Source organism: Amphiprion ocellaris, chromosome 15 (genome assembly GCF_022539595.1).
Source record: "Amphiprion ocellaris isolate individual 3 ecotype Okinawa chromosome 15, ASM2253959v1, whole genome shotgun sequence".
Taxonomy (NCBI): Eukaryota; Metazoa; Chordata; class Actinopteri; family Pomacentridae; genus Amphiprion; species Amphiprion ocellaris.
Window position 1 is genome coordinate 21,725,905 of NC_072780.1, and position 21,646 is coordinate 21,747,550.

Here is a 21,646-nt window from a genome sequence, read left to right on the forward strand (position 1 = left end):
TGGAAGACATAATTGAAGGTGAACTCTCAGCAGCTAAATATACATGTACTCACACTTTAACTATTAGTGAAAAATACTTTATTTTCAATAGTTCTCCCCTGATCAGGAAACGAAGCCCCCAAGGAATCTAAGATAAGATAAGATAAAGTTCTTTATTTCTCCCCACTCCAGGGGAAATTTACATTGTTACAGCAGTTTTATTTACAATATATACAAGGGTGGCAAAATTTTTAACAGAAAAAATAAAAATAAAGTTTAAAAGTGCAAAGATGTGCAGTGCAAGAATGTCTGTGCAAATTTTATGGTTTGGGGTGGTAGCTTCATTTGTGATTTTGTATAAAATTAGTTTCAAGTTTTGATGTTGCTCTGATTTTAGCAGCAACATAAATGTTAGCTTATACATACAGAATTATTTAAAATATTTTAGATGGGTTGATTGAGTCAATTAATTTAGAAGTGACAGGTCTTGAACAGAAGTTATGACTTTGCTATAACAATAATATTACTTCTATTTAAAATCCCTCTAAAGTTCTACTAGTAAACTTTCACATATTACAATTAATATATTTGTTATTTTTTTGTTTAAACCAACGGACAACCCTCCAAAATTTGTCTAAGTTTATCTTTAAATCTTTTTAATTCTCAAAAAATGACATCAGAATATCAGACCACCACTTCTTTTGATTTCCTACCACCAATAAAATAATTTCAGGACTATGTACAGATAAGCAAAATATCAATATCATGCAAGGAAAGTCCTTTCATGAAAGTGGACGGTATTCAGTTGGGAGGGGAATTATGATCGTGGGCTTCTCTCTCCAGTTTACACTGTATAGTTACTCACCTCTGTGTAATTTCAACAGTGATTAGTGGTGGATGTTTCTGAAATGACTGCAGGGCCACTGCACTGGGATGCATGAATGTGTGCAGGTGTGCTTGTTATTGTCTCCACCCCCTGTAAGTGACAGGTCGGTCTGGGGGGTAGGAGTGAGGGGGTGTAGAGAGGGTGTCCGCATTTCTCTGACTCTATAAAGCTAGACAAACCTAGCTCGGCAAAAGACCGGAAATTGTGCATTTCTCCTTCAAATTATACTGCATGAATTACCATGTTTGGAGCAAAGGATTTAGAGGACAAAAAGCGAAACAACAAATACGTAATAGTAAAAACAAAGCAAAACTTATAATTCTGTTTAGTTTCCTGAGATTTTTGCAAGTGCATCATATTAAAGACTTGCATTGTCAGTTATTTATGTGCATGTACATTTTGTAAAAAATAAAACTAAAACAAAAACACACAAAAAACAAGGTTTTATCACAACTCACAAAAACAGTGCAGTAGAGGTAAGTAATGCAAGTCCTTCGTTAATAGAAGTTTGTAATGGATCTCTGTGTTGAAGCTGAGGCTTAATAAAAACATTTTGTAGCAGCCAGTTTTAATAGAATTAATGTTTTTGATACAGACTAAACTGTAATGCCACTTAGTTTATGGAGATATCGCTTTATATGAATAATTGATATGCCCTGCTACATGCCGGCACATTGTTAAAACATGTTTCTTTTTGGGGGAAGTTTATTTTGAAACGTGCAGCCGGCAGTCGCTCCCCTCTGTCCGCCGCTGCGCAGCAGCTGCACGCGCTCACGTCCAGTGTTTGACTGGAGCTCGTCGGTGTGACTGTGGAGCAGAACGTGTGCGGCGGTAATGGCTGCCAGGGAGAGTGAGGAAGACAACAAATGAACCCTGAGAAGCGATTCAAAGGTGAGTCTGATACCATGACAGCCTGCGGTGTAACAAGTACAGCCTCCTCCACATTTCCACTATTGTCTTGTCTGCTGTGGGTATTTGGCTTGCAGGTGTGTGTGTGTTTTGGGGCTGAATTTCTTGATGGCACACATACACACCACACACAGGACAATAAACTGTCAATACCCTGTACTTATCATGCATGCCTCCTCCGTGCCCCGCCGTTAGTGCAGTTTAAGAGCAGTGAACTTGTTTTGGATTTAAATTATGTAAGCTAGCTGCCGACATATGTGTCGATGATGGAGGCGAGAGCTGGACTCTTTGTTAGCTGCTGTTAACGTGATTAGCTAACGTTAGCTAACCAACAACATCGTTAGCTGACGGCGTCCAGGCCACAGAGCTGTTAGCCTCTTAGCCAATCAGCCGAGTGGATGTTAATTAGCCCGATAGCATTCTGGCAATCATTCTTTATGTCTAGGACGCAGCTTTTTGTTGCAGACTTCTGGGAGACTTTTGAATCATCTCTCAATGTGACAGTACCACATCTCTTAACATTAAACTGAAGTTTTATGGTGAGCCCGTCGCATATCCATGTACAGGCAGGTGTTTAACATTGTCAGCGTCCAGTGGTTTCCAGTATGGCAGGCAAACAGTTATTGCACAGCTAACTTATGTTTTGTTCCAAATCAGACTCTGCATGTTTTAAAACTGTATTCAAAACCACTGTGTGATTAATGTGCTTTGTGTATTAAAACGACGCTCAAGTAGATTTTTTTATTACTATTATAGTTGCATTTCTTAAAATTGCAAATACACAATGAATCTGTGAACCAGTGGTTTTCATTTAAGTTAGTGCTGGAACTAGATTTAAATAAGTAATTGAAAGTCGATTTAGTTTACAACAGTTCTGATTTTTTTTAAAAAAGTGGAATCTTCTATGAAGCAAAAAGGCCACATTTTCAGGTAATATTTCTGTGTTTGTTTTGGGCTGCTGGTGCAGAAATGGTCAATAAGATTACTTGATTATAAAAGTAATCTGACACCCGGTTTCAGTGTCTCTTAAAATGTAGTTTTACTTTTTAAAAATACTTTCTATTTGTAGTCTAAATACTTAACTGTTAGGAAGCTCATTAGAAACCTGATCAGTTAAAGAATCTACAGCTGTGTGCAGAGTGCTGCGTTCTCCTCTGGCAGTGGATCAGGATTCTTCATGATAAGGAATGAATGAAAATGGGATACCTGGGGCTCTCCTAGTTTGCTATGCATATTCCATACTTCTTGTTTTTAGTGTGAGCTGCTGTGCATTACTTGCAGCAAGTTGTGGAATGCAGTGCATGTTGGAGGACGAGCATGCTGTATGCAAGGACATGCAGTCATAAACAGCTCAACCTTGTCACATAATAGCACTGTAACAGAAACAAGTTTCTGAGAGGTGGTGTCATTTTTTACACAGTGGTAATTTTTGTGGCCTTAATATAATGGCCTGTTTAAGGTACTATTATGTGTAGTGGTCACCTTGGACATGCAGTGCTGTAAAGGTGCCTGTGCAGGGCTGGTAAGCAGTCCCTCATTTTGTGGTTTTAATGGATGAGAGATTCATAGCTGCTTTTTATATTATCTCATCTGCCAATATATTGAAGTGATAAGAGAAACAGAAAAGGATGCTTGCACTTCAGGGAAGCAGAACATGTCATTTATCTATCACAGCACCACCCACCTTCTCACACAAACACACCAGTCCAGTGGGCAGTGTTGGGAGCAATCAAAAAAGAAATCACTGTTAATGACAGCTAAGGGTTTTTTTATCTAAAAGGAGAGATTTTAATTGTTTATCTAGTCTGTCTATTTGCAATACTTCAGTGTCCATTTGTAATCCACTTTATTGTCACCAATGAGAACTAAACCTGCAATAATCCTAATGTGTGGTTGAGTCCAGTGTGAGACTGTTGAAGACTGAGTTACTTGACTTGTGCTGATATCTGCCCTGGCAGATGCTTGCATGTTTATTGCTAGCGATGTGCCCAGACATCAAACTTGCGTGAAGCTGTTAGTAAGATGGTACCATAGAGTGTAAATAAAAAAGGGCTGATGTGCCACCACTTCCTACCAATGCACAAAAGTGAAGCCAAAAGACCTCGGACACGGGCACTGCCATCTGATGCTGGTGGTGCTGTCTGCAACCAGACTCAATGGGAATGGAGACATGGTATTGAGTGAGGGCCGCTGCAGTCTTTACTGTCTTGGACTGTTGTGGATCCTTGCTATGAGCTTGGAATTTTCATAGTTAAATAAATATTGTTAATAAATGCTAGCTGTGTAACCAACTAGCTACTTCCTTAACCTTTCCCTATAGTTAGGTTGAGCTCAAAGATTGGCATCGGACTGAGCAGGAGGTGGTACTGAGAGCTGTAGTCATGACTGCAGACTCCAGTTGTGTAAATGATGTCACCAGTGCAAGCTGGAAGCTTCCATTTGAAACATATTTTGGCTTCCCTTCTAGGGAGCAGTCATGTTGTTTATGTTTATATACAGTCAGTGGATGGCAACCCTCCTCATTTCAAAAAGGTAATTTCCTACTTAAAGCTCCTCGCTTGATTAGGCTAACACACTGCTGAGACCACAAATTAGCTTGAGCTTGCCTTGTACAGGTAAAGGAACACATAGTGCTCAGGTGTCTAATTTCCAATGACATGTTCAGCAAACTAAAATGTAAAGAAAACAAAACAAATTCTGCTTATCAACTAAACAATAAGCAAGTTTCATTCATGCTAATTTCAGATGCCCAAATAGCAGCGAGCACTAAAGTTTTTTGCCATAATTCATTTGCAATCTGAGAGAAAGTGCTTCAAACGTCTATCGCATATCTAACAATATGTCTGCAGTGTTAGCCGTGAAAGTTGAATGTCTGCATGTCTTCCGTCTCATGATGCATTTGTCTGAATGACTCATGAGACTAGCATTATTTCTAGTTCACCAATGCAGCCATTACTGTCCTGCTGATTAGAATATGAACAGCAGAAATTGTGTGACTGTCTCTTAAAAATTACTTTAGTGTAGCAAATGCTGCTACAAAATGCTCAACAAAGATGAAATTGTATTCCTCTGTCTTTACAGTGAAGTAACCAAGACAAACCGTAAAATATTAAAGAAAGCAGAAAAGAGATTGTCATCTCTGTGGTTACCAACACTCTATCTAAATGTCTGTGCTGGAAACATTAATCTGTGTGAAGAAGCATTTCAGCTCCCTCTTACGTGAAGAATGTACGAGCACATTGTAGTAACCTTACATGAACAGGGACTACTTCTCTTCTGTGACAACAAACACAACACACAGATATACAATTATGGAAGGCTAAAGTAACTTTACTAGCCCTTATAGCAACATTTTTCTGGTACAGCAGTAAAGTAGTATTGTCACAGTACCCATAATTCTGATATTGAAATGATATCATACCAAAAACCTACATCCAGAAAAGTATTAGAATAATAAACTGGCAGAACACAGAACTAAAAATGCTGTTGTATTTTTTAATAAAAAAGGAAAAGCTAAAATATTTTAAACAATACCAATGCAAAGCAAGCATTGAAGGAAGTAAAAAGAAGCCATTAAACAACAGGAAATGAATTCTGTACTGTGTTTGTATATATAGATGTTTGCCACATTGGTCAATCTGCTGAAAAGATGAAGTTTAATTAAACAGTTATCATTGCCCTTAACTGCCCTTGTCAAACTCCAGTGATAAAATAGGTTGCTTGTCACAACTAAATCACTCTGACAGAGCTTGATGTATGTATGTTATTTATTGCATTCACTTACCTATCTCTGTTTGAATATTTGAATAAGTTGGCATGTCTGTTTGCCAGGTTCTTTGCCAAGTTAGGCATGTTAGCTCCATTGATCTGCACAAGTAAAACATGTCTTGCAGATGGGCTTTAGGTGGTTGTGTGCTTGTTTACACTCTTGGCCACAAGTGAACTAATGGCATGTTTTGCTGTGTGCATCTACTTTGTTGACAAACTGCCGACACTCGACGACTTGCTCTAGTGTCGTGTGCTTTTGAGTGATGTCAAAAGTTTGGCACACCCACTCTACCTGCCTACAGGGAGTGGAAGCAGAGCACTGCACACACACATACATATACAGAGCCCTGCTGTTGCAGAGCTAGGAAAATCATAGGAAATACGGTTTCTATTAAAACATTGTCTTTCTTTAAGTACCCATACTAGTAAAAAGGGGAATAGTGTAGCTTTTAACGGAAGGGTGTTTCGATACTTTTATAGTTGCAGCGCTACAGCAATGTACTGGTACTTCTCACGCACACACCCAGGGGAGACTCACTTCCCCCCAAACCCATGTAGTTTTCCCCCCCCCTTTGTCAGTGGAATCAACATGGTAACTACAGTAATAATATAATTATTATTTACCTTGATTGACAGAGATGAGCTGTGGGGGAGGAAACATGCAGATCCTTTTACCTCAATAAAAGTACTAATATAGCAGCTAGATTATCCAATCAGCTTGGATGGCACTCTAGTCTTTTCACTATTTCAGAGATCTGGGAGGTCAAAAATGTTTCCTTTAATTTTTATTTTTATATACACTTCTGCACAAAATCTTAATTCATTGAACATTTAATGGGAACACTTCTTTTTAAAGCAGAATCTATGGTTTTGTTCTCCACCGTCTTAAGTATATCAGACTGTCTCTGGCAGAACGTCCTTGTGTCCTATTCACATGTTCAGACTCCTGTTAAGCGTTTGCTGAACTAAACATTCTATCAAAGCTGCTCATCAAATTAGTTTTTGCTGTGTCAGAAAAGTAGGGTCTATGATTTTCTGCTGTTACCTTTTTGCTGGACATACACACAACAAATTGTGTGATCTGTGGTGCTTAAGATGTTGAAACACATTGGTTGTATATCCCATTGGAGCAGCAACTTTTTTTCTTGCAATATTTGCATATACTTTTCTTCTGTTCTGTAACATGTTTACTACAGCCATTGTCCAAATGACGACACTATTTTCTGTACCTCTGACAGCGGTTGGTAGTTTGTTAAGAAGGGACGCTTTGATTCATTGTTATAGGCAAGTGAAGACAGCTCCAGAGCAGTCAGGTTAGGCTGACAACCTTTGTGAAATTGTTCATCTGTCATATTACCATTAAAATTGGGCCACTTGGAAAGTCAGAATGGCAGATAATAATCTTGTTTTATTAATTGCCCAGCCCTGAAAATAGTACTTTTAGAACTTTGGTGTACTGTTGTATTAACACTTAAAAATGTGATCTTCTCGTGACATGCGGAGCGTATCTACATGCGCTGATCATAGAAAAGAGTGCATGTAGAAAAAAATGTATCTGTTTTCATCTGGGATAAATCTGACATTACAATGTCCTAGTTTAACCCTTTTCAAAATAATTTTTGGTCACACCTGTCTGAGCACTGTAGCCACTAAGCAGCAGCTAGCACAGCCTGCAATGTGGGGCGTTTAGGGAACATTGGTAAATTGTATTGTTGATCGATAAAATGTTCGGCAATTGATGTGTTTGGTCTGTGAATATGTGAGATGCGAGCAAATGAGAAAGTTGATTGCACTCGTGCTACCACTGAAAAAGTTAGTCTGGAGCCCTGTTTATACTCATATCATGCAAAGTCAGCCATTTGCACAGGATGAGATTAACACCCATGTTGTTTCTCCACAGTGAGGACTAGGATGGTAAGCAGTCAGCCGAAGTACGAGCTGATCCAGGAGGTGGGGCGTGGCAGTTACGGCGTGGTGTATGAAGCAGTTGTGAAGCGCACAGGAGCACGGGTGGCAGTGAAGAAGATCCGCTGCCACTCTCCAGAGAATGTGGAGCTGGCCCTGCGGGAGTTCTGGGCCCTGAGCAGCATCCAGAGTCAGCACCCAAATGTCATCCACCTGGAGGAGTGTATTCTGCAGCGGGATCAGCTGGCCCAGAGGATGAGCCATGGTTCCAGTTCCCCGCTCTATCTTGAGGTGAGGATGCAGAAGTCACTGGAACAGGGTAACCAAGTAGTAATCCTGCACTGCACCGATGCTGCATTCATGTCCTACAGTCAAGATGGTAGATATAGGCTTTAAAATACTCTTGTTAGCAACATCCTGCTTTCAGACTGTATGTGGATTATTTTTATTTCGTTTTTTGGGTTGGATAAGGAATGGGTGTTTGGTCTGATTTATTGTACTTTTATTTGTATAGAATAACAAATCACACATTGCAAGACGTGAAATAGGGGTAGCTTAGTCAAGTTCACCTTTAGGAAAGGGTTATGAAAAGGTGTGGGAGGTGAAATATTCCTACTTTCTAGACAAGAGTTTATACTTGGCAAAATTACAAGAAAGTCTGTAATACCATGGAAATTAAACAGACAAAAAACAAATTATGATCCCATGTAGAGATATGATAGAGGAGACTGCAGGGTGTGTTTTAATGCAGGGTTATCATCAACTCTGGTACCAACAGACTAAATTTTCAGTGGCCAAATGTCAGACTCATGGCTTCAAACTGTAGTCCACAAACCAGTAGTTGACATTATGATGGCTGCGTCCATCTTTCCATGGAGTCTATGGTGCTAGCAAATATTCATCAAAAAAAACTTTTTCACTGCCTCCATTTCCACATTGAAGTGGAATTAAACACACCAAACTGATTTAATTCTGAGCACAAGTTTGAAATACAAGGATGTACCTCTGGACAAGGTTGATATTACAGAAGTGAGTTTGCTAAAAAACAGGATAATTTCCCTTGTAATCATTACTGAGGAGGAGGTGAATAATGCCTCACATACACACTGGACCACAATACCTAATGTCAGAATCACTACACCTCCGCGAGAAAAAAAATCTTGTCTGAATGGGACTTCAGTGTAACAGTGGGACTAAAATATACTGTGTTGAAGTTTCTAATTTGTTGCACTTGTTAAATGAAGGGTGGGCTGTAGCCTAAAAGATGATAGCCTCATTAATATACGGCTGTTACATCTCTGCATCTTTTTTCAAGTGGTGGTATGGTGCAGGGATGCTGCAGTTGGTGCTGTTGCTATATGTAGTTCTAAGAGTTGCTAGATGGATTTCATTATATCTAAAGGAGTTGATAAGAAATTGAGTATACTTGATGGACTTGGAGGTCATCACAGCCAGGAACTGACTGAACGTGTCTGAGGAGAAGTTGAAGTATATGTTTGCTCACTATTTAGCTTTGTAAGTGCTGGCTGTCAGCTGATTTTGCTCCATTATTTAATTACACGTGCCACTGAAGCCTTTGATTGTAGTATAGTGTTTATCTTTCAATACATGGACTGTTGAAGCTGCACACAAGACAGCTTTCTCTCTGTACATTGTGTTTAAACACTGTCAGTGAAAGGGGAGTTGTAGCTACAAAACTGAAACTTCTAATCTCTTCTGTGCTTATGCAAGCATGTGATTATAACTATAAGTTAAAGCAGGGGTTTTCAAGGTCTGGCACTGTGGCCCCCTCAGTCAACACTGACACATCTGCACCCCAGCCTAGCCTTTCCCTTCAGATGAATATGTTTATCTAAACAGAGAGGCTGAGCTGTATTGTTCAGTAATATAACAACAACGTGGATGGGACAGTACTAGTCTGGTAAAAGTTAATAATGCACTGTGGAAAAGGTTGTTTTCTTTCCTTTGTTATTGTTTTTTTATCTTGAAGGTAAAGTCAGTTACACTGGTTTTGCTGTTATGGTTTCATGTAATCTGATTTTGTCTAATTACATATTATGTCTTTAGTCTATAAATTCCTTTATGAACTCACAACCAGACTTGAAGTCTGAGTCCTGCAAGTTTTCTTTCATTTTATACAGATAGCACTTTGTACAGAGCAGGTGTGGCTCAGGGAGGAGCAACCAGACTGTCAAGTACTGGAAAATTACAGTGATTAGAAATGCAAGCTTTTCATACAAGATAGAAGTGAAACAACATCCAAAATGAAACCATAACAAAACTAGCAGCTGTGCAGACTGCCGATATATGTGCTAGAGCCACTGAACAGATGGGTCAGAAGTAAAGTGAAAACATCAGTGTTTTGTCTTGTGGTTCAACCTGACTTAAAGCATAAAAAAACTGGGCCCAAAAAATAATGCTTTTGTGGGCCCAGTCCTAGTGCGCTTTAATACCGATACCTTTTGGCTTGTCATCAACTTACTCATTAAATTTACATTAAATTGGCAACAACCAATATGAGCTGCCAATGCTTGTTATTTTAACCAGAAGTAGCTTCTGAAGTGTTTTCTGATCTTGCCTAACGAGAAAGAGGGAGGAATTATGGTAAACTAGGTGGCTTGGCAAATTTAGCCTACACGGGTGTTAGAGAAGTCAGTCACTGGTGTGACAAAATAGTATTTCCAACTCCCACATTCTAATTTGTGCAGTTCAGAGCTAGGTGTCAAGTACAGCGGCAGCAGCAGGTTGAAGTGACAACGCACAGTAGAGTTCAGTAAAGGAAGAATTGGAATTGGAGCCGCTTTTTTTCAGCTGGTGTCACCCCTATAAAATGTGCTTGGATCAGCCTAAATCTTGGATTCTCACTATTTGCTCAGGATATAACTATAGAGTGTTTTTGAACAAGTGCTGTACACTAACAAGAAATGCTTAGTTTTAATGGTGAAGAATAACTTTATTTAACTTTTGTAACTCTGCACTCTCCACCTCCGTTTTTCAAGATTTAGTTAAACCAGGAGCCGCCCAGAACTGTATATTGGGGCAAAAAGTGCAAGCTTCTTGGGGCTCTCCAAAAATGCCAAAAGTGCTCAAAAGCTCACCAAAATTGCCACACACATCACAGTCGGCTGAGATGCATCTCGGCACTGCATGTGCCATAGTGCCCCCTGCAGTACTTTTAACAAATAGCCCACACAGGCTCAACAAAGTCTCAGCGCCTTGACATTTCTCACACCTCGACATACACCACACCTTGACGTACACCACGTCTCGACATGCATGGCTGTGCGATCTGCATTTAACGCTGAAATAGTAATAATAATGATTAAAATAAATGCGAACCACTGAATTAGAAGGTGTCCAAACTTTGACTGATAGTCTGCCTGCCTGCCTGCCTGTCTGTCTGTCTGTCATCAGATATTTTATAGTCTGATAAAAATTTGTGTTCAAATTTATGTTTTTCAGTTAATGTTTTCTCACATCAACAATGCAGTTTTAGTGGTCATTAGGGGCAACTGCAAATTATATAAAGTTATGAGCTGCCCCAGCATGCGATTTAAATGCCCTGAGCAGTGAGTCCCAGTTCCTGACTGTCCAAACCTTTGCTGTATGTCTCTTCCATGCTCTCTTTCCTCTCAGTTACTGTCCACTTTAAAGTCAGCCAAAAATTGATAATGAACATATTTGGTGCTTGCTGCCTTACATAGCCATACATGTCATCTGACGATCTGCCTCTCCCACTTTTTACAGGCACTGCTTGCTTCACAACGCTGTCAGAAGCAGAACTTATTAATATCTTTTGATATCAAATGGCCATTTCTGGCTTGAGACAGAGATGATTGCAGAGTTCAGAGGAAATAGAAAAGTGTTCAGAGAGCCCTCGATGACCACATGTTGCTGTGTCTTAAAATTTCTGTAATGAATGGGAGGCCTGTTTAGATTTAGGGTGTATCATGACATCCTGTGACATATTCTAGAATATAGGAGGAATTTCTGTCTGCAGTTGACAGTTTTGTTACATTGCTACTGGAAAATGTGTGTGTGTGACAATGTAGATACAACAGGGAAGACGTACAACTCTGCAATTTTCCAGTATCACAAAGTGACTCATTAGCAACAAGCTTATTCTTGTATTGTAAACTCATATTACAGTTATTAGTTTCAGAAATTATAGTTCTGGATGCACTGGATATCATTATAAAGGCTGGCACTGGTTTATATGCATGTGTGCTGCTTGGTTTGCATTAGTAGAAGAGCTGGAGATTTGTGGTTGGTCTGTGTTGCCTGTTGCCCCACTGTCACATGAATGTGTTGTCAGGTTGAGGTAGGGGTTGGGCTGGGGGCTCCCCTTTCCAGTCAACCTGTCTGCAGCCTGTCATGTTGCAGTGCCTCCCTGCTGTCTGACGGCAGGCTCCCAGGCCTGATTATAGCCTCTGAGCAGCTCGCAGGCCTATTGTCAGACTGTTCGTTCAGTTTTCTGCAGTGCTTGCATTGGACCTTTTCCCAGAATCCCTTTATCCCAGCACTCTTTTTTTGTTTCATTGCTCTGTAATATTCCAGTACGTGCTTACAGAAAAACAAATGATAATAGGACGGAATTATCTGACCGCACCAAATGGGATAATCTACATCTATTCTTTTTGAGGAGTGGATTCCTTTCCTAGTGGCATGTCTAACAACTGGCAGCCATTTGTTTACAGCAGTTTCCACTAGGAGTTGCCTGTTACACATACTCATAACATGGGTTTTGTCTGTGAAGCAGTTTACATAAGAAGCTTCAATGCATGATTTGTCTGCTTGAACTCATTGTTATACTTCAGCTAACAAGTACAGCTGGTATTTTAACATCTCTCACAGGTTGTAGACACAACTGACACTACACACACAAGTTTCTCTGGCACATCTTAAACTGACACCAGGTTTTAGTGCTGCCTTTATCTCATATTTTAGTTCATCTTCTTCCAGTATGGAAGGAATGAAATCCATCCATCCATCCATCCATACACCACTTCATCCTCATTAGGGTCGCGGATGGGCTGGAATCTATCCCAGCAGACTTAGTGTGAAAGCCCTGGACAGGTCACCAGTCTATCACAGGGCAGCATATAGAGACAAACAATCACACTTACACCTATGAACACTTTAAAATCACCACTTAACCTCAGCATGTTTTTGTAATATGGAAGGAAGCCGAGTACCTGGAGAAAAGCCATGCATGCACATGGAGAACATGCAAACTCCATGCAGAAAGATCCCAGGCTGGGACGCGAACTGGGGATCTTCTAGCTGCAAGATGACAATGCTAACCACTGAGGCACTGTGCAGCCCAGCAATGAAATCAAAGTGTTGAAATGAAATAGTAAATGTCTTTTGTAAAACCAGAATTTGATGTTTGTTCTAGAGTAAAATGGTGAAGGAATGAATGTGACAAAAAATAGATTTTGGTGAATTCATTCAGAATCATAGAAGATGCATGTATGAATAAATTTTTACCCACCACTAGGTCTCACCTCAACTCATAATCAGTGCACTTCAAACAGCCGTTCAGCTTCTTCAAGCACTTGTATTACAACTGCCAATTCAGCATTTTCACAAATTTTTATCACGACTGCCACCTTACAGTTTTAAAATGAATGACTGATGTTATCTCCAGAAGATGTAGCCTTTTGCTTTTCTCATCGTTCATTAGAAAACCGGTAACTTTTCTCTGGTTATTACAAAACACCATCTATCAAATTCCAGATACACATTCCATTTAATCTTAATTTAATGAGAGATGGATGAAACCTCATGGGTTTGTGGTCTGCTGTCAGAAAGGGAGATTAAATGAACTTACTTCCAGTGGCAAGGATAAAAGATGAGAGGCCCCTCATGCAGCTTTGATTTAAAGAACTGTCCCACATGGTCTGCATACAAAGCCAGAGCAACCATACTGACTTTTTCTGCTCTTTGTACCACGGAATTGTTTGTCACTCTATCAATACTTACATAAGTCTATGGGTATTTGAAGTAGTGCTTTATGTTTATTTCCTGTAAATGCAGGTGTCAGGCTGCATGTTTAGTCAGCTAAATTTCGGCCTTGCAGGTAATTTCATTCATGTGTTCATCAGGGTCACTTTTTGTTTCTTCGCCAGAGACACTTGTGAATAGAATGAAATGTCTTTTCATGTGATTGCTGCCTTTCACCTGGAGGCAGCGCAGTCACAGAAGTGCTGCGCATCAGGCACCTTGTCTGTCTTGCTGTCACTGCTATGGCTGCAGTATGATATACTATTAACTAATCAGCCTTGGAAATTTGCTGCTGAAACCCATGTGAAGGTTTTGTTACATTTTTCTGGTAGGGGGGTGGAGGCAGCTGGGATGTGTGATGCCAGTTCCTGGTGTAACTGCACCAAAGTCCATCTCATATTAAATTCTATTTATATCTACTTTTTCTTCTGTGTTTGCACTGCAGCTGGTGGAGACATCTCTGAAGGGTGAGATCACCTTCGACCCATGCTGTGCCTACTACTTGTGGTTCGTCATGGACTTCTGTGATGGAGGCGACATGAACGCCTACCTGCTGTCCCGTAAGCCCAGCCGCAAGACCAACACCAGCTTCATGCTGCAGCTGGGCAGCGCCCTGGCCTTCCTGCACCGTAACCAGATCATTCACCGTGACCTCAAACCAGACAACATCCTCATCTCCCAGGCTTGTACGCCAGCCGGCTCATCTGAGCCCACTCTCAAAGTAGCCGACTTCGGCTTAAGCAAGGTCTGCTCAACTTCTGGTCTCAACTCCGAGGAACCGGCCAGCGTTAACAAGTGCTTCCTGTCCACAGCTTGTGGGACAGACTTCTACATGGCCCCGGAGGTCTGGGAAGGCCACTACACGGCCAAGGCAGATATATTCGCCCTGGGGGTGATAATCTGGGCCATGGTTGAGCGCATCACTTTTGTTGATGTGGAGACTCAGAAGGAGCTGCTGGGAAGCTACGTGCAGCAGGGCTCAGAGATTGTACCATTAGGGGAGGCCCTGTTAGAAAACCCAAAGATGGAGCTGCTGATCCCCGCCAGGAAAAAGAGCATGAACAGCCACATGAAGCAGCTGATCAGGGAGATGCTGTCGGCCAACCCTCAGGAACGGCCTGACGCCTTTGAACTGGAGCTCAGACTGGTCCGTATCGCTTGCAGAGAGCTGGACTGGGACACGTGATGGATGAGCAAGCAGCACCACAGACTCAGCCCATCAAGCACATGTACACATCTCATTAGCTACTGTTATCCCAGAGGGTCACATAATGGGGGATTATTGTTTTTAACTAGGGAACAATAACTAGAATAGTCATTGTTTGTATTGTGGCTTAGACTTCATCCACTGTCCAAGCACATATGGTCTTCTACTTGCTGTGCTCTTTATATTGAAGGGGAGAGATGTGACACCCACCACTGCTGCTGCTCCGAACTGCAGTTTAGTCTCAGGCTAATCACATCACAGCTTCCACTTCCTCCATACACAATCACTCGAGCGTGATGGAAGAGCAAAAAGACCACAAAAGTCCTGCATTCAATTAGAAGGGAAAGTCAGAGTGACAGCCAAACAACTTGTCTCCAAATACCATCTTGAACTCGGTGCTAATTGTTACTAAATGCAATATGAGACATTATCCTGTGATTTCTACTGCATACATTTATCCAAAGGGCCAATATTAAAACCCAGTCACCTCAGTGTGTGGAATGTTTTGTGGCTTTGGCAGAACCTGATGCAAAAACTCATTTCAGCCTGGTCTTTACCACCAGCATTAATATTTACAATATTTGCATCAAGATTTGAATCTATTTTGGCATAAATTGCAGATATGCCCTGAATGCTCAGGTAATAAAAACAGCATGATGGTATTTGTAGACAAGTGTCTACTGTCAAGGTCTATTTTGCTCTGTTGTCTTAAAGAAGGAATAATACCAAACTTTGGTGCTTGAAGGTAACTTTTTTTTCTCCCCCCCCCCTCTTGTCCAGCTTTATTTGCTGTGTAGTGGAGGGGATTTTTATCAGCACATGTCCAGCCAGCAGGTTCTTGTGGTCGTTATTATCCACTCTCTGTTTACTGCAAATTTCAAGATAATTCGAATGGTCCCAGAGAAACCCCTAACCAGTTGACCAGAATGTATAGCGATCAAGAGCGGTAACTTATTTATATAGAGCCTTAAACACAAAACACTTAATTTTACCAACCTCACAGTCAGTAAGGCAGAGAGGCTAAAAGGTCATTCAGGTTTATTACAAGTTGGTTTTCATTTTCATAGTTGTCACTGTGTTCGTCAAAGCCCCTTTCAGACATGGACACGTAACATTTCTGCGTCAAATCCTAACGTGAGTCCAAACAAGGGGAAATTTTACATCAATGTGCCTTCTGGCTGTATTCAGACCTGACAGATTGTTACAGAAGGAGCATCTAACACCCAAGACTAGACAATACAGATAGTTAGATACACTGTATGAGACCCTTACAGTGTAGTAATACTTCCTGGTTATCCTGATTGGCCTTGGTATGACAGACAGCTAGGAAAATGTCATTATATCATGATGGGTGCAAGCCTCCCTATCAGTGTTAGGGATGGAACTAACAAATACTTTCATTTTTGATTAAGCTATTGATTTTTCTCTCAAATCAGTGATTCGTTTTTGATATATATAATTTCTGAAGATCCTGATAAACATTACTATTTCTCACAGCCCAGGATGATATCCTCCAATTTCTTGTCCACATTCCAGACATGTTCTATTTCCAGTTGTAGTGAAGGAAAGAAACACAATAATACTTAAATCAGTTAATCCATTATCCAAATAACTGATCAATTTAATAGTTGACAACTTATCAGTGAATTACTGCAGCTCTTCTAAGTGTGACTGCACTAATTCAGACTGGTTTCATGTTGAAAGGGATATGACAATGTTACTAGGTTTTATCTAGTATGGGTGCCCAGTAGGGTAGGACCCAAATATCGGAATATTCGGTCATTGTGGTGGTATCTGAATGGTAATTTTGAGATCCAAATACTTGGATCTCTTTCCCCGAATAATTGGACCCGAATATCCGGAGCCCAGAAATTGCTATTCGGATCAGCCCTAGTGCCCAGTGCAGGGTGTTTATACTGATCTGAGATTAGCAAGGTTTGTAGTGGTAGCAGTGGCAGATTTACCACTCTGTTTGGCATTTCATTTCAAACAAAACACACAAAACCAGCTTTGGATTTTTAGCATGTATTCTTCAGTTATGCAGGCTAAAATGATAGCTGTCACAGTGTCTGCTGTGCGGGTTTAGTGTTCTCAGGTTTCAGCGATTATTGTGGTGACACTGCGTTATCATATCCAGTAGAAAAACTATTACTCACAAACTATGAAAATGCAACTGAAGTTGTAATAAATCTGAATGATCCTATAATAAGAAAATCCAATCAAGCGAGCGCACTACAACAAAGCAGTCTGGGACTTTGTGGAGTGACTCCCTCACACGCGGCAAACAAATCTACTCTTCAGAGAAATCCCTGAGTTGCTTAAAAATCTATTTAATTATGTGAAGTTGGAGCTGCTGGTCTTATAAGAGCAGTGGCATGAATATTCACACGCGAGTCCGTTCAGACCTGAATGTGTAAAAGGGGAGAGGAATTCAGTGAAAGCACTTTTATTTAGTTGTTTGTATTTATTCCTCCCAACTACCTACTGCATTATATGTTGAAGCTCTGTGAGGCTGAATTGGGTGCGATAACCGTGTTGGTATTTGTTTACCAGGCTGAGCACAATGTCAGCCAGCGGTCCTTACTTATGCATGCAGTACCTCTCACCTTCAGGGAAGAAGTGAGAGAAGACATCAGCACACGCCATCCTCTACGAGCCAGAGGAACTCTGCTTTTGCTGTTTTCTTTGACACATAATACTGTTGTGTTTAACTTGATCTCCTCTCACTGTGTCACTGCTCCTCGTTTCCTTTGGCTCTGGATCTTACAGTAATCCCTTTCTTCATGCTTCCAACAGGCTAATTCTAAGCCTATTAAGTTGTTGCAGCACTTGGCAGAGGATCATGCTCGGGACCCCTTTTGCCTTTCAGGTCATACATAATGTGTGCACTTTTACAAATTTTTACAAGAACCCAATAAAAACCAAACAATCTTGGCTGCTTCTCTGCTCTCAGACTGGCAGAAAATCAAATTTCGCTTGACTTGTTGCCAACATTTATCTGCGAGATGGCCTTTAATTCCCCCTGTAGCTGTAATAGTTTGATTTCCTGTCATAATGCAATTGAGATTTGCCTTTATTTTTCTTTTTTGACACTAGAGTGGCCTCACTGATATTGCACTCAAACACAGAATTGGCAGAAGCTGTGGTTGAGCTGCACAGCATTTGATGAACCCGCTGTGCTTTGGTAGGAATAGCAATACCACAAAATCAGTATTATGACGTCTGTCTTCACTGCAGGACTTCTCGCGCTGCTTCGGACAATGTTGCTTCAAGAATGTCGTTGCTTTCTGTACACGAGCAGCAAAGTTTGGACTCAAAGTAGGTCACCCATATCCTCGGAGCTCTACGCAGAGCAGAGGATGATGGGTAGAGTCATTTCCGGCCAGAGCTCTTGCTTCTACCCTTCTAGACAAGAGGGAGAGGAGGAGGAGGAGGAAGGCACTTGGCTTCCTGTGAGGTTTGAGACGTTTGCCAAACAAATGGTAGGTTAGGAGTATAGAGATTTCACTCTCTGATTTGTTGTATTAAATTCCTTTGCACATGTGTAAATACTGTATAGGATCAACAGGGGACAAACAAGGCTGATGTACATTTGACTGGATGTGCTCTGTTTTCAAGAGCCTGATTGTTTGACATGTAAATTGCTGTGATGGCTTTAGTTTTTTCAGCTCTCGATTCAGCATCAGTTTCCTTCAGTCACTGAAAAGATGTGATATACTTACAGGCTAATACAGTTGGTGTGCTAGTGATAATTGTATGTTTGTCATTGGCCTGTTGTTTGTGATTTTGTGTAAGCAAAAGCTGGTATACAACGTGGGTCAACTCCAATTTGTCTGGTAGCAGAGCTATCTGAAAATGGAACAGTTTCCTATGGAATATTTGGTCATCAGTCAAATTCACCACTTCACACAGCCCTGATTCAGCACCATCATATAATGTACCAGTGTAATACTTTGTTTTCTCCTGGAACTCGGGCATGTCAGTCACTGAGTTGCGCCTGAAAACCAGATGGTGGCAAATTTCAAAAACAAAAAAACATAAGTGTGCTCAGTGCTGCCAGCAAATAAGTCACGGTATGCCATTTCCATACAAGTACTCTGCCCATCATAGGATATAGATGGTAAAGATAATAAAGGTTTCTATGTTAGTAACTAGAAAGCATTCACCTACAACATGCATGTCACAATGGAGGTAAGGTTAGAGTTTGCTGTGTTTTTCAGTCATCTATGTCTTGTATCTGACAGAACAGATAAGCTGCTATTTTAATCAAACCAACTGTCTGCTCGTGCTTTACTTGCGCAATACACCCATTAATGTATAATATGTAATAATGTGTAGAAAGTTATTGTCATATGGAACTACAGACATCAGGTGTTGGTCTCGGTGTACTTCCAAAACGTTGATGAGCTGTAGCTCAGTACTGCTCCTGAACGCCTCCAATGTACCGCTTGTTAAGTCTGTCTCCTTAACATTCACTGGCCTGAATATAGGCTGAGTGAAAATTCTGCTGCTGTTTTTAAATGGTGTCACTCCATACTAAATCAGATTTGACAGATTTGCATCATTTGAAAGCCCACAGACTCATGTTGTAACCCATTTTAAGCTACCAGTTTTGCAGCAACTTTGTTACAGCAAAACACTAGTGTTTTTTTTGTTTGTTTTTTAACTTCTGGCATTTTAGACACAAAATGCTTCCCAACTTTTAGTATTTTTTTTATTTTTTTTTTTAAAGAAAAGGATGATTGTTAACATTTGGCATATACAAGTTCTTGTGATTAGGATGTCTCCAGTATGACACACTTTTTAAAGTGTGTGTAACATAGAATAAGTATATTCATGTAATCAATCCAAATATGTATTACAGACTGGTGTCAGATTAAAGGAAAACCCTAAACCCTTGCTCTGTACAGTGACGGCAGCTCGTGGCTCTGTTACGCTGTGGGGGACATTTTGCTGACATGGTTCCCTTCGAGATAAGAGCCAGTGCTCATTTGTACAAAATAGTTCTGAGTGATCACCGTCACCTACGATGAGACATTTCCATCCTGACGGGAGTGGTCTCTTTCAGGCACAAGGGGTCACTGATTGGTCAAAACACCAAATGAGGGAATACCTTTGGTTTGATCAATCAATTCCAAGGAGCACTGAAGCTGATGTGGTGGCCCATCACCTTATTAAGACACTTCATGTTGGTTTTTCCTTTCATTTGTCAGCTGTCTGTATATACACTTAATTTCTGCTTGTAGTGGATACAATTGCACCACAATGCGTTGCTCAGAGGAAATGGAGGAGCTACTCGGAGCTATAACACATTAGAATCAGTAGCCTGAAACATTTTACACAATAACTGTATTACTTCTTCGGAATGTAAGTGCGAGTCTAATGCAGCAAAAAGACATGGCTTTGAGACATGGTTCATGTATAATATGGTGGTGCATTTTGATATGTTACACTAACTGGCATTTGACCAGTTTGTTTTGTAGTAGCTGTAATGGAAGAGCTGTTTCTTGCTGTGGCATAAATCATTGTTTTCACTTGCTAGACATTCAGTTTGTCTTTTTAACCAGTCTTCTTTCTCAAAGCCAGTTTTATGCGCTGCTCAGTGACTGAAATGTTGGTACTGTGGGTCCTGGATCAGGGCTACACTTCACATGTCCTGTGTCAGATGAAGAACACATTTGGAATCATGTCGAATAACACATCTGAGCTCACAGCCAGGCAAACTTCTGCTCTCACACTTTTATATGAACAATTTTTGCTCTGTCATTGTACGATATTTTGAAGAGATTAAATGAAGTTTATCAGACGTGGAGTGAACACCTGTCAATCACTGTTGAATTGATGGAATTTTAATAAAATATTTTGAAAAAGCTCTTGAATTAATTGAATGGTGTTAAAGAAATGGAACATGTAGAATGGCTCTCTCATCGATTGCTTACTCTTGCGTCATGGTACATGTAATGAAATAAAATTTGACATCATTTCCAGGTGTCACAACCTTTAAAACATTTCTTAGACTGGTGCAGCTTTGCTGTTGAACCTCCCACTATATTAATGTTTAAAGTTGGTTCTAAAAGAAACTGTGCTGAATGTAAAGAAGAAAAAAACAACAGATTTAGCTTTTAGACTGCGACACTTGGAATGGATGTCGAATTGATCTGGTTGCAGTTCTTAACAGAGTTCCAAACTGTTTTTTGGAAACGTCATGTGTTGGTTATGAGGCTCAAAAATGCTGAAATGAAATGAACGAAAAAGCACAAAATTTTGACCGACCTCAGAACAAACTCAGATAACATTAATATTATGGAGAGAAAATGTTGCATGATTTAAATATAGGAGGAAGAAATCTATACCAGCGCCAGTTACCATTCTTGGCACGGGGGTGGAGGTTGTCTCCCGCTATAGGTGCCTGGGAGTGCAACTGGATGATAAGCTGGACTGGTCCAGACACATGGAGGTAGTGTACAAGAAGGGCCAAAGCAGACTTTACTTCCTGCGAAGGTTAAGGTCAGGCAGGCTTCTTGTATGTACATTTTTCCAGATTCTTTTGGGTTGCGTGTTGGGGGAGGGGCCTAACTGCAGGGACAGAAACTGAGTGAATAAGCTGATCAAGAATTCGAGCTCTACAACTGGTGTTGAGCTAGAATCGGTCCATCAGGTGGCTGGGGTGAGAATTCTCAGGAAACAACACTATTATGAACAATGCTTTTCAACCACTAGACAATCTGTAAGTGTTTTGGCAGAGCGCCTTCAGCCACGGACTCATCCCCCCTTAGTGCAGGTCTGAGCGCAGCAGGAAATCCTTCCTAGCAGCTGCAATCAAGCTTTTCAACTCACAGTAATTCACATTAATATTTGAACTTGATGTATATGCAGTACATATGTTTTAACTTTTATAATTTTGTCTAGCTCATATACTATGTATATGGTCATACTTGATGACTATTAGTGTTGGTGTTCTGTCAGCGTGTTAAAATGCTACTGTA

At 40.5% G+C, this 21,646-nt stretch overlaps 1 protein-coding gene across 1 annotated transcript; it reads left to right on the top strand.

The window, feature by feature from the left end:
• The first annotated feature begins 1,659 nt into the window (after positions 1-1,659).
• Positions 1,660-20,530, top strand: LOC111573413 (serine/threonine-protein kinase pdik1l). Its single transcript, XM_023277552.3, has 3 exons — positions 1,660-1,756; positions 7,443-7,738; positions 13,899-20,530. Exons 1-3 carry the CDS (start codon positions 1,732-1,734, stop codon positions 14,637-14,639), a joined length of 1,062 nt encoding a protein of 353 aa, XP_023133320.2. The 5' UTR covers positions 1,660-1,731; the 3' UTR covers positions 14,640-20,530.
• The last annotated feature ends 1,116 nt before the right edge of the window (positions 20,531-21,646 follow it).

Coding starts and splice junctions, on each gene's coding strand:
- LOC111573413 (XM_023277552.3), top strand. CDS start 1,732: ATGAACCCTGAGAAGCGATTCAAAG. Junction 1,757..7,442: donor CCCTGAGAAGCGATTCAAAG/GTGAGTCTGATA, acceptor GTTTCTCCACAG/TGAGGACTAGGATGGTAAGC. Junction 7,739..13,898: donor GTTCCCCGCTCTATCTTGAG/GTGAGGATGCAG, acceptor TTTGCACTGCAG/CTGGTGGAGACATCTCTGAA.